General features: G+C 38.0%; 1 protein-coding gene across 9 annotated transcripts in view; it reads right to left on the bottom strand.

Moving 5' to 3' along the window:
* Nucleotides 1-12,838, bottom strand: part of LOC115228109 (eukaryotic translation initiation factor 4E transporter) — a 145,034-nt gene that overhangs the window by 78,310 nt on the left and 53,886 nt on the right. For 8 of the 9 annotated variants that reach the window (XM_036498834.1, XM_036498835.1, XM_036498832.1 and 5 more), the window contains exon 2: nt 3,724-3,819. In XM_036498834.1, coding sequence (XP_036354727.1) covers nt 3,724-3,804 — 81 coding nt within the window. In that variant the 5' untranslated portion in view covers nt 3,805-3,819. Of the gene's footprint in view, nt 1-3,723; nt 3,820-12,318; nt 12,321-12,838 lie in introns of all 9 variants that reach the window. The other variant, XM_036498833.1, reaches the window with a different exon arrangement.

Below are 12,838 nucleotides of genomic sequence, written 5' to 3'. Positions count from 1 at the left end.
AGGTACCACACTGGGACTGAACCCAGAACAAAGTGGTTGGGAAGCAAGCTTCTTACCTTATGACCATGCCCATGCCTATGTATTGAATTTCAATTGATAAAACAATCATGGTTTATTAATACTGCTGAGCCTGATACAATTTAATCGCAATGTTGTCTTAGGCCTTTAACCATTTAGCATATCAGCCAGCCATATCCAACCCAAAATATTGTATCTGTTTTATGTTCAAACTAACCAGATCCAGCCTATCAAACCTACCCTACAATGTCATTCTAAGATATACAATCACAAAGTCACAAAGCTGCTAGATATTGCAAAATTTAGATCCGGGATCTGGGACCCTCCTCGGTCACGACACTGACCATGGGATTGCACCTAGAAAGTTACCCTCCTAGTCACAAGTCTGGGCAAGGTGGTTTATGGAAGACCAGCAGTCGCCCATGCATACCGGCCTCCCCTCTCCACGCCACCAGTGTTATCCAAGAGAAAAAGGCAAAGGCCGATACAGCTTGGCACCAGTGATGTTGCAACTCATTTCTACAGCTGAGTGAACTGGAGCAACGTGAAATAAAGTGTCTTGCTCAAGAACACAACACGCAGCCCGGTCCGGGATTCGAGCTCACAACCTCACGATCGTAAGCTCGACGCTCTAACCACTGAGCCATGTGCCTTCACAAAATTTAGAACAGTGTAAATAAATAAGCATTACATTTGACGAGAGTATTTTGAACGCTAAAGGGTTGAAGTATAGCCAACATGGCTAACAAGCAACCAACTCTTAATTCCCAACCTAGAGCTGCAAGTTCAGAATTTACACCACATGCCATTAGGTTTACCACAATACATGATTTTTCAACAGTTTATAGACTGAGTGACAATGGACATCTTTCCTCTACATATCCATCAACATAGTTTTAGTTGCTAACAAGACACCAATACAAGTATCAACACACTCCATACCAGTCATATACTACAGTCGAGAAGGTTGTTGTCACCAATGCAATATCTCAGCCAAGTGTTGAAAGCCTTGATTTTCTTAAGACAACATACCACACACAGCCCAAAGGATTTCTCCATTGTGTATGAGTGTGTGAGCCCTACAGTGGTGGAGGACACACACTACTCTCACTGTCATTTGGCAACCGTAATAATTTCTAAGTTTCATGAACTTTCATGCCTTTCTTGAATGAGGAGCAGCAACCACTCACTCTCATCTCAAATACAGATCTATTTTGGAAGCATCTCAAGTGTTCGTGCAAATCTTTTGCATGGGCCAAATGCGAGCAAGACTGTTTTCCATCGCATCAAAGAATGATTTCACTGAACTTACAATGTTAATACCTTGCTAGAGTGCTGCAATAACATAGGAACCTGTTGCATTTTTATGACAAAAGCTGAAGCGTATTGAAATGAGGATGTATTTATTTGAGAGTCACTATGTAAATAAGAGCAAAACATTTTTGAGACTCAGAAGTAGGTAGTTTGCCTCACACACAGGCCATAAACCCTACGTATTTGCCCTTTAACCCTTTCGTTACCAACCCGGCTGAAACTGGCTCTGGCTCTGAGTACAAATGTCTTGTTTTCATCAGTTTTGAATTAAAATCTTTCACCAAACCTTAGTCAAAATTTATGTTCTTTACACTGGCTGAATGATAACTAAGATATTTTACTAAATTCTTCATTATATTTAAAGTAATTGAAAGAAACACAGAGCATCTCTAAATAAATGCAGTAACGAAAGGGTTAAGCAAAGCTAAACCAATTATCCATGGAAATTAAGACACCTGAAAATGTAAAACCTTGCTAGAGAGCTGCAGTAATATAGGAATCTAGCATTTTTATCACAAAAGCTAAAACCTACTGAAATGAGAATGTATTTAGTCAAGAAAGGAATGCAAAACATTTTTGAGACTTGGAAGTAGGTAGTTTGCCATCTACACAGATCATAAACCTAATATGCCCTGTAAGCAAAGCTGAATCAACATTATCCCAGGGAAATTAAGGCACTTGAATTATTTGTTTCAATGTCTTTCAATAGCAGACAACCCCAGGTAGAGATGAAAGTGCTTCCCTGTAGTGGTGATGGGGACACTGGGGGTGATACATCATGCCAATCACAATACATCTGTTCTTCCTCAAGAAGAATCATTATGTCAGCATCGACAAACAAAATTAGACACATGCATGAGCTCTGGCCACCCAGAGATTGATTACTTCAAAAGTAAGAGCAGCCAGGAATTAACCAAGAATTACAGGTAGGGGTTCTGAATCGAGCAAGATGTCAGCACATCAAGATTACCCTCTTAGCACCATTTGCTACATGTGATGCCATTTTCCACCATAGACACATTTATTTGGTCAGATCCCTTTCTGATAATTGTGACTGACAATAGAAACAATTACCAATAGATCTTAACCCTACCCACCCAGCACCCTTAAATCAATGCACAAGATTTAGCTTTTACATAGACAATGCTATCAAGGTACCATATTTATCACAGATGCTACAGTAGAAATTGTCATGAGAACTTTAACATCAGCCACCAGACTTGGGCCTGTGTGTAAGTTGACCCTCCATCTGGGCCCCTGAGCAAAAACATAAATAGTTGCATACACTCAAGCATAATGATTGTAGGTCAGCTAATGAACAGAATCACAAGAAAATTTGGAATAACAATAATACATTTGCTAGTTGCAGGAAGACTAATAGACAAAAAAAAAAAAAGTTTTACATCAAGATAAAAATAAGAGTGGGCCTATCTCTGACCTACCATATTTGTTTACCCAAATCACTACTTTCCTCATTACTGTGCAAATCACTCATTGTCTGCATAAGAGTAAACTTCATTTGCAGGGTAAATATTAATTTCCTTGACTGTAATGAGTCTAGGCCTTGCTCGTTCACCAGATGAAGTGCTGGGTTCATCTCTTGATTGTTTCATCCCAAAGATCCGTTAAAAAAATTTTTTTTTATTTTATTATCAAAAACAGCAGTAACAACAGCTACGGGGAACATCGTTAACAATGAATCAAACAAACTTGACTACAAAGTTACAAGGTGATCAGTTACTAATTTCTAGTATTTTGTTTCTTTCTAAGCGAGTTCATTACTGCTTCAACAAGGATCTGGAAGAGATTACATTTAAGCTCTTCCCACCATTACCAGGAACACAACACAGAGTTAAAAGACCACAGTCTGCTTTGCTTTGGTATTCTTTCTACCAATCATACAATAAAGGCAAGCAATTTGTAACAGTGTGTTTTGCCTCAATGACTAACCATCTAAAATGTCAATACACACCAAAGGTTTGGCAGTTAGTTAACCCTTTCGTTACTGTATTTCTGTTGAGATGCTCTGTGTTTCATTCAATTACTTTAAATATAACAAATAACTTAGTAAAATAACTTAGTTAACATTCAGATAGTGTTAGGAACATAAATTATGACTAAGGTTTGGTGGAAGATTTTATTTCGAAATTTATGAAAATAAGACATTTGTGCTCAGAGCCAGAGCCAGTTTCAGCCGGGTTGGTAATGAAAGGGTTAAACATGGTCACAAGTTCCAGTTATTTGAAAGCTGCTTCCAAAAAAAAACCCCCAACCTTGACCACTAGTATATTCAATCTTATTCTCATTGTCCTACCTAGAAGCTAAGAAAAATGTTAGAGCTGACTAATTCTATTGAGACTAACATGTCCTTAGAAAGCTTCATGTACTTACCCTGCTATACTGATGGATGGGAGAAACAGGCTGGACATTTTCATCGGTCTTCTTAGTTTCAGCATTCCGTCCTTCCATCATACCCACTGCTGGGATCTGAAACAGTGAAACAACCATTAAAATCTTACATCTTTCATTTAATGATTTAAAAAAAAATAAAGGAGAAAGATAACCACATAAAAAAAAAAGTGGTGTGGCACCAGACAAATGACAATAGGGGTTAGGGTTCAAATCCTGTTGAAATCAACTTTGCCATTCATTTGTCCAAGCAGATTTATCAAACACCAGCCATTGTAGTGATGTCATTTCAATTAACCATACTCCCGCCACAACAGAAGTTCTCATCTTCCTAGAGATGAGTGACCACTGTTTTTTTTTCTTTTACTTGTTTCAGTCAATTGACTGCGGCCATGCTGGAGCACCGCCTTTAGTCGAGCAAATTGACCCCGGGACTTATTCTTTGTAAGCCCAGTACTTATTCTATCGGTCTCTTTTGCCGAACCAGTAAGTGACAGGGACGTAAACACACCAGCATCGGTTGTCAAGCAATGCTAAGGGGACAAACACACACACACATATATATATATATATATACATATATATGACAGGCTTCTTTCAGTTTCCATCTACCAAATCCACTCACAAGGCATTGATCGGTCCGAAGCTATAGCAGAAGACACTTGCCCAAGATGCCACGCAGTGGGACTGAACCCAGAACCATGTGGTTGGTAAGCAAGTTACTTACCACACAGCCACTCCTGCGCCTGTTGTGGAATCCTATTTTACAAATGCTTCCTTCCTTCTATGTATTGCAAATAAAAATATTTTTTTAAAAATCAATTTCAACGAACTAAAAAAATATAGATAATAAACACCTCTGCATAACATTAAAGTCTAATTGAACAAATATCTTTATACACATGTATCTGTGTGTATACACATATGTGTAAACATACAAGTACGTATGTGAATAATCACCTTACTGAACGTAAGGACTTATATAGTGAAGCTTGGTGCACTGTCAATCAGGTTTCTGCTCATTGAAAATCCAGTGTCATCTTCATATACAAATCTACAATTTTTTTGTAGTTGAAATGTCTAAAATTGTACCTAGCCTAATTTATTTCCCAGCTGTGTGGTAAGTAGCTTGCTTACCAACCATATGGTACTGGATCCATTCCCACTGTGTGGCACCTTGGGCAAGTGTCTTCTACTATTGCCTTGGGCCAACCAAAGCCTTGTGAGTAGATTTGATAGATGGAAACTGAAAGAAGCCCGTCATATATATGTATGTATGTATGTATGTATGTGTGTGTGTTTATGTTTGTCCCCCACCCAACATCGCTTGACAACTGATGGTGGTGTGTTTACGTCCCCGTAACTTAGCAGTTTGGCATAAGAGACTGAAAGAATAAGTACTAGGCTTACAAAGAATAAGTCCTGGGGTCGATTTGCTTGACTAAAAGTGGTGCTCCACCATAGCCGCAGTCATATGACCGAAACAAGTAAAAGGGAGTAACCCCTAAATACCCATAAGGAGGCGGCTGCCCAACTGTCCAGGTTTTAAGAACCACTGGTGTATAAGATTTGCCCTTATAATAAAGGGAACAATTGAAGTACAACAACAGTTGGTTAACAGATCTTAAAATGCTTTTTCGTTTTTAGCTTCAGTTTCAGCACTTCACATTTTGAAGTCAGTTCCTGCTGGTCTCAACAAAAATAAGGTAGAACTTGTGTACTAAGCTCAGTTTCACTTTACCCATCACACTAATATCCGTTACATGTGTCACTACAAAAGAGAAAAGGGTGGTGGTGGGTGGTGGACTGAAGATTTAGAGTATATTTAAATAAAAAAAATGTCTACATCCCTAGTTCAAATCCTGCCAGGGTTAAATTCGTCTAATCTTTCCAGGTTCTACAAAAGTATGGACAAGAGGAGAAGGAAGAGATTAAAGCAAAATTTCAGCAAATTGTGTGGTTTTATGCCAAACTTTTTCGATATTCGCATGAGTCAGCTGGAATTTGTTGAGGCAGATTTTTCTATGGCTGGATGCCCCCCTTCCTGTCACCAAACCCTTGCCCGTTTCCAAGTAAGATAATATTTCCCTATGGCTAGACATGTTTTTCCACATAAGACAGGATATGAACGACACCGTTTGTCTAACAATGAAGCTTGTTTACAACCAGAACTTGCTGTCTGAACAAGGATATACACAAACGCACACATACCTACATCACACAAGCCCACAATGGTCTTTATTCAGTTTCCATCTATCAAATCCACTCACAAGGAATTCATTGGCCCAAGGTTATAGTTGAAGACACTCAAGCTACACAGCCACAAATCAAATTTTGTATTCCATTGTATCAACTTCAGTGTTAAAGCTAGAAACTGTGTACTGACATCAGTCTTAACAAGCTCAAACAAGAATAGAATAGTAATTTTTTTTTTATAAACAACTAGCAGTATCGCCCGGCGTTGCTCGGGTTTGTAAGGGAAATAAGTATATAAGCATTTTTAGAGAGTTATAGCCAAAAAATAGCAAAAAAATGCATTAAAAATGGGGGTAAATTTTTTTTTAATCGTTGACTCATCGTAGACATTTTTAGAGAGTTACTTCCCTTATATAATAGCGAAAAAATGTATTAAAATGGAAAAAAAATGGTAAATTATTTTTAAAATCGTAGACCCATCGTAGATGCGCGCTAATACCCAGAAGGGCTCCATATGAATTACGACTATAAGATACCCGGTTTTGGTTAAACTGCATCGCAAAATGTGGGAGTAGTTAGGAATCTAAATCGTAGAAGACAGACACACAACTTCACTTTTATATATAAAGATATCTATAGTTTTAGGTCAGTCTTGATCAAGCTTGTCTATCATGGAAGGCCATTCCAACCATGATCATCACATATATATTGGTGCAGGTACCGCTATGAAGTTTTTAGTTCACTACGCAATTACATTGTTAAGTAACAAACTTAACCACTATGTAGCATCTTAAGCAAGTATCTTCTACAATAGCCTTAGGCTAACTTCTGCCTTGTGAGTAAATTTGTAATTGGAAACTGCAAAAAGCCTGTCGTAAGAGAGAAACTGACAACATGTTAAGAGTATTTACATCATTGTAACTGATTTGGCAGAAAGAAACAATAAGTACCAGATTTAAGTACAGAGTGGATTCTATGAGGCCCTTCAAGGTGCACCAGCATGACCACAGTCCAATGACTGAAATAAATGGACATGTTGGACCATATTGGCTAGTGAATCTTCCCTATTTTCAAAACTGTAAGGAATGATTTGAAGGAATTTGATTACTGTTTCTAGCATGTTGAGTGACCATATAGAGAATTCTTCCCCCAGTTGACTGGTCTTGGTGGTCAAGCACCTCTACCCCAATTACTAGTCTCGGTGGTCGAGCACCTCCAACTAGTAATACGAAGGCGGTGAGTGTAATACTGAGTAACACATTTTATCAAATTTATACAGAAATGTACTGCTTCGTCTCAATTAATTTTGATTAAAAAATTAGTAAAATAACTCATTCATTAAGCTGGTGTTTGGAACATACATATGGTGTCTTGATGGAATGTTATAATTAAAATGTTTAGCATTCAGATAACCATGTCAATTATTCACATTGCTTTGAATTAAATCATGATCTTGTAACTTCAAGATTTCAGTAATGTGACTGCATATTTCTAGAAAGACAGTGTAGGATAGGTACGAGGCCAGAATCGGCCAGTTTGAACACAAAACATACAAAATACTCGAGCAGGATATTTGTATCATAAGATCATGGGTAGTCCCACGCAGGATGGTGTCAAAAGGGTGGAAATTGCAATAGGTGATTTGACATTTCTTGTAGTATAGAAGGGTAAAAAAAAGGAACAACCCTTTTTGTGAATGAAGGCAGATAATCATGCAGTGCCAGCAATTGAAGAGAGTATGTAAGGTGCAGTGTGAGGGGACATGGTATATACATACACCTCTGCTCCTTTTGTGAGTGGGAAGGGCGGGGGGGGAGTATAGACATCAATCAGATGATTTGTTAGCGGTCAGATTACTCCATCAAATACAATGTTTATCGATTCACATTGTTTTGAATTAATCATGCATTATCTCATACCTTCAAGATTTTGATGACATGATTGTTTATTTTTAAAAAAACATATTAGGGTAGGCACAAGATGCCAGATCTGGCCAGCTTTAACATTAAAAAAACAGGTAGAATATTCATGGAAGATATGGCCAGTTTAAATTTAGTGATCTAGTAGTTGTAAATATATACATGGTGTATACATGCAAAAAAGCAGAGAGGTGTGTATATAAGGGAGGGAGGCAAACGTAGACAACAATCAGGCCATTCTCAGATTACACACTATCAAATGTAAAGTTTATTCACATTTTTGAATTATTAATCATGCATCATTTCATAAAACTGAGTAAAAACTGTCCCAAATAGTTTTAAAAAAGAATAAAAAATATTCAAGAATGCCAAAAGAATCTCTTGAAAACATTAAACCAGTTGCAGACAGAGAAGCCATCAAAATGGTTTTAAACTTTTCAACTAGAACTATTTAGTCTCAGTATTAACAACATTGAGATGTTCAAGTCAAAACACCAGACTTGATATTTCTCATTTAAGCCTTTAGCATTCAGATTACTCTTGTCAAATGTAATACTCATTTATTCACATTGTGTGGAATTAATTGGGTAAAAATCTCAGCTTTGAAATTTTGATGATGTGATTGCTAATTTTTAGAATGACACTGCAGGGAATGTGTGTAAGGCCAGATCTGGCTGGTTTGAACATGAAACAGGATATTTAAGCTGGATATGGCCAGTTTAAATGCCAAACTATTCAAATCTATTTTTCCATGCTTGCATGGATCAGACAGAATTTCTAGTCAGATGCCCAGCCACCAACCATTACCTGTTTTCCTATGGCCAGATGTTTCTCATGGAAGATTGGAAACCACAACACTTGTATGACAGATGCTTATTTACAATCATTACATGATTAAGACAAGGGCATACACAAACACAAATATGAGCTTTTTTCAGTTTCCATCTACCAAATCTACTCATAAGACTTTTGCTGGTTTAGGGCTACAGTAGAAAACACTTGCCCACACTGCTGTGGGCAGTGAACCCAAGACCATGTGGTTGAGAAACAAGCCTCTTAACCACACAGCCATTCCTATAGCTATTACAGTAAATAATTTCAGTACCTCACTACTAAGAGATAAAACTTTCAGTATTGGTAAAAAAAGTATTTGTAGTACACTGAAATCAATTTGATTGCTTATAGAAAGTTCAACCCCGTTTTCTAGCCAAAACAAATCAATAACTTTCAAGTAAATATATTTGCTGAAAATAGGATTAGAGGTCATGTCAATTTTAGTCTTGTTCCAACAGGTTAAGACATTGGTTTTTTTACAATGTCATTAGATTAAGAGGAAAGTTCTGAGCTTGTGCAATACAGTTTAATTAGTCAAAAGAAGAAGATCAATGTTCTTTAGCCATTCCAGGCCTTCATGCCTTGTAAGGGAAGCATGGGCTGGGACAGAGTTTCTGAAGGTAGTTGTTCAACCCCAGGTTAGCACCGATGCAGCAGATAAAAATCAATCCTAGAAAACATCCCAACTACAACCAAGATAAAATTTATCTAAAACTACATTAACATGTCCTCTTTTCCAAAGAAAACTGTATCTAGAGATTTGGCTGGTATTTCTAACACATCAAGCAACACCATAGACACTGCCACGTTTTTAGTCATGCTGGTGGTGTGTAAAAAGCATCCACTACACTCTTGGAGTGATTGCTGTTAGGAAGGGCATCCAGCCATAGAAACCATACCAAATCAGACTCGAACCTGTTTCAGCTCCCCAGCTCCAGACAAACTGTCCAACCCATGCCAGCATGGAAAGCAGACGCTAAATAATTTTGGATTAGCGTTTAGTTTACGGTTAGGTGAGAAGGGTAGCAATAAGGATGACAGGAAAATAAGAGTCAAAACAGGCTTGGGTGAGGGTGTTATTTAAGAAATAAAAAATGTAACTACTTAAATTAGCAAATCTAAAATTAGTGATTTAGTATGCTAACAATGCCTACCTCAAGCCTCATACCATTCATAATAAACCTAATTATTGCCAACTTGAGATTATATCTTACTTATATTTTAATGTCCACTTCTCCATGCTTGCATAAGTCAGAGTTCAAGGCAGATTTACTATGGCCAGATGCCCTTCTTGTCAGCAGCCTTTACTAGTTTTCAAACAAGGTAATATTTTCACAATATTGGAAATGACATTCAATCAAGCTATGTCAAAACAAGAAGCCAACACACACACACACAAACCACTTTCAATCCACAAGGATTTTTTTTCATGCAGATGGCATCAATTATTCTTTAAACAGTTGCATCCTCCTACAGCATACAATGTACAATATTATACATTTATACAGTACATCTTTCATCACTATTTCAACTTAGAATATTATGTATTACTCTTTTACTTGTTTCAGTCATTTGACTGCGGCCATGCTGGAGCACCGCCTTTAATCGACCCCGGGACTTATTCTCTGTAAGCCCAGTACTTATTCTATCGGTCTCTTTTGCCGAACCGCTAAGTGATGGGGACGTAAACACACCAGCATCGGTTGTCAAGCAATGCTAGGGGGACAAACACAGAAACACACACACACATACATATATACGACAGGATTCTTTCAGTTTCCGTCTACCAAATCCACTCACAAGGCATGTATGATAGTATTGTTGCAAGTTGTCTCTTCTTGTATTTGCCTGGAAACTAAATAAGCAATCTTTTTCTTTCTCTTCCAACCACAATTATTTCTAATTTAACCCTTTAGCATAGAGATTACACTGTAAAGCTTATTCATTGCATTCAATTAATCATGCATTATCCTGTGGCATTCAAGGTTTTGATGAGTTTATTTTTTAAATGACATAAAGGTAGGTGAGAGGCCAGGCCAGTTTAACCCTTTCGTTACCAACCCAGCTGAGTACAAGTGTCTTGTTTTCGTAAGTTTTGGATTAAAATCTTCCACCAAACCTTAGTCACAATTTATGTTCCTAACACCAGCTGAAAGATAACTAAGTTATTTTATTAAATTCTTTGTTATATTTAAAGTAATTGAAACAAACACAGAGCATCTCAAAATTAATTTAGTAACAAAAGGGTTAAACAAAGACCAGTAGAATATTTGGACCAAATATAGCTAGTACAGCAAGAGTGGCTGTGTGGTAAGTAGCTTGTCTACCAACCACATGGTTCCGGGTTCAGTCCCACTGTGTGGCACCTTGAGTAAGTGTCTTCTACTATAGCCTCGGGCCAACCAAAGCCTTGTGAGTGGATTTGGTAGACGGAAACTGAAAGAAGCCCGTCGTATATATGTATATGTATATATATATGCGTGTGTGTGTTTGTCCCCTAGCATTGCTTGACAACCGATGCTGGTGTGTTTACGTCCCCGTCACTTAGCGGTTTGACAAAAGAAACCGATAGAATAAGTACTGGGCTTACAAAAGAATAAGTCCCGGGGTCGAGTTGCTCGATTAAAGGCGGTGCTCCAGCATGGCCGCAGTCAAATGACAAACAAGTATAAGAGAGTAAAGAGAGTATATATTCAACCATCTTATAAATTTTCTAAACCAAAAAAGTTCTCTAATGACTCCATTAGAGAACAGATGAATGCTAGAAGGAAGGGGATTAGCATTATTTCTCTCTCTTACATTAGATAATTCCTCAAACTATATTCAAACTGAATATAGAATTTAATGCATTTCTTGTGAAACACATTTCAAAACTGGCTGACCAATGCGGCCCCTGCAGTACTGTCTTACAGGAACACTGCCAACATATGTAATACTAACATCAATATAAAAATGTGTCCATAAATGTCATATTTACACATTGTTTTGATCATTTTGATCTGTTGTTTTAAGTACATATACTGATTTAACTTAATATCAAGCTGTGCTGTCAAGTTACCTACAGTAATCTGTAAAAAAAAGCCGTTTCTGTTTAAGCCACTATTACTGCAAGGGTCTTCAATCCGACAAGATTTTTGACTAACCTTTTGCACATACACGTCTAATCACTGCATAGCAGATATTTAGCCTCTATGTCCCTCAAAGTACAAACAATTGACTACCTCTTCTTGCTCTCCATCTGCTCGAGCAAAATCTATCAGACTTACTGAAGTTACACAATGTCGATGGAGAAATGTTGGAGAAAGTGGCAAGATCATAGTATACTCAACCAGTATGTGCATAGAATGTTCCATTCTATGCACATACAAGAAGAAATGCAGAGGACAGGAGCTGTCTCCTCTTTAGCTCTAAGAGACCTTTGAAAGAGGATGCTCAGTTTTAGTTTTATGGCTTGATGTGAAAGATAACTCATCCATAATCGTTTTAACATCCACTTTTCCAATAACCATATGGGTTGGACAGAATTTACTGAGGCAGAATTCCCATGGTTGGATGCCCTTCCTGTTGCCAACCCTCACCCGTTTCCAAGTAAGACCAGATGCCTTCAAAGATAGAAAATGAAGGTAACTGCTTGTATGACGACACTAATTTCCAACAATCACACAAAATCAAAGTAAGGAGACAATAGCACTTTTTTTTTCTTCTTTTTCTGCCTACCAAATCCACTCGCATGGCTTTGCTCAGTCGAGGACAACAGTGGAGGCCACATGCCCAAGGCATGCCACACAGCGAAACTGAACCTGGAACTGAGTGATCAAGAAGCAAACTTCTTACCACATACCATATAGGCGTAGGAGTGGCTGTGTGGTAAGTAGCTTGCTAACCAACCACATGGTTCCGGGTTCAGTCCCACTGCGTGGAATCTTGAGCAAGTGTCTTCTGCTATAGCCCCAGGCCGACCAATGCCTTGTGAGTGGATTTGGTAGACGGAAACTGAAAGAAGCCTGTCGTATATATGTATGTATGTGTGTGTGTGTGTGTGTGTTTTTGTCCCCTAGCATTGCTTGACAACCGATGCTGGTGTGTTTACGTCTCCATTACTTAGCGGTTCGGCAAAAAGAGACCGATAGAATAAGTACTGGGCTTAC

This window comes from Octopus sinensis, unplaced genomic scaffold (assembly GCF_006345805.1).
Source record: "Octopus sinensis unplaced genomic scaffold, ASM634580v1 Contig09534, whole genome shotgun sequence".
NCBI lineage: Eukaryota > Metazoa > Mollusca > Cephalopoda > Octopoda > Octopodidae > Octopus > Octopus sinensis.
The sequence above is the reverse complement of the archived record's forward strand: the minus strand, read 5'-3'. Positions and strand labels throughout refer to the sequence as shown.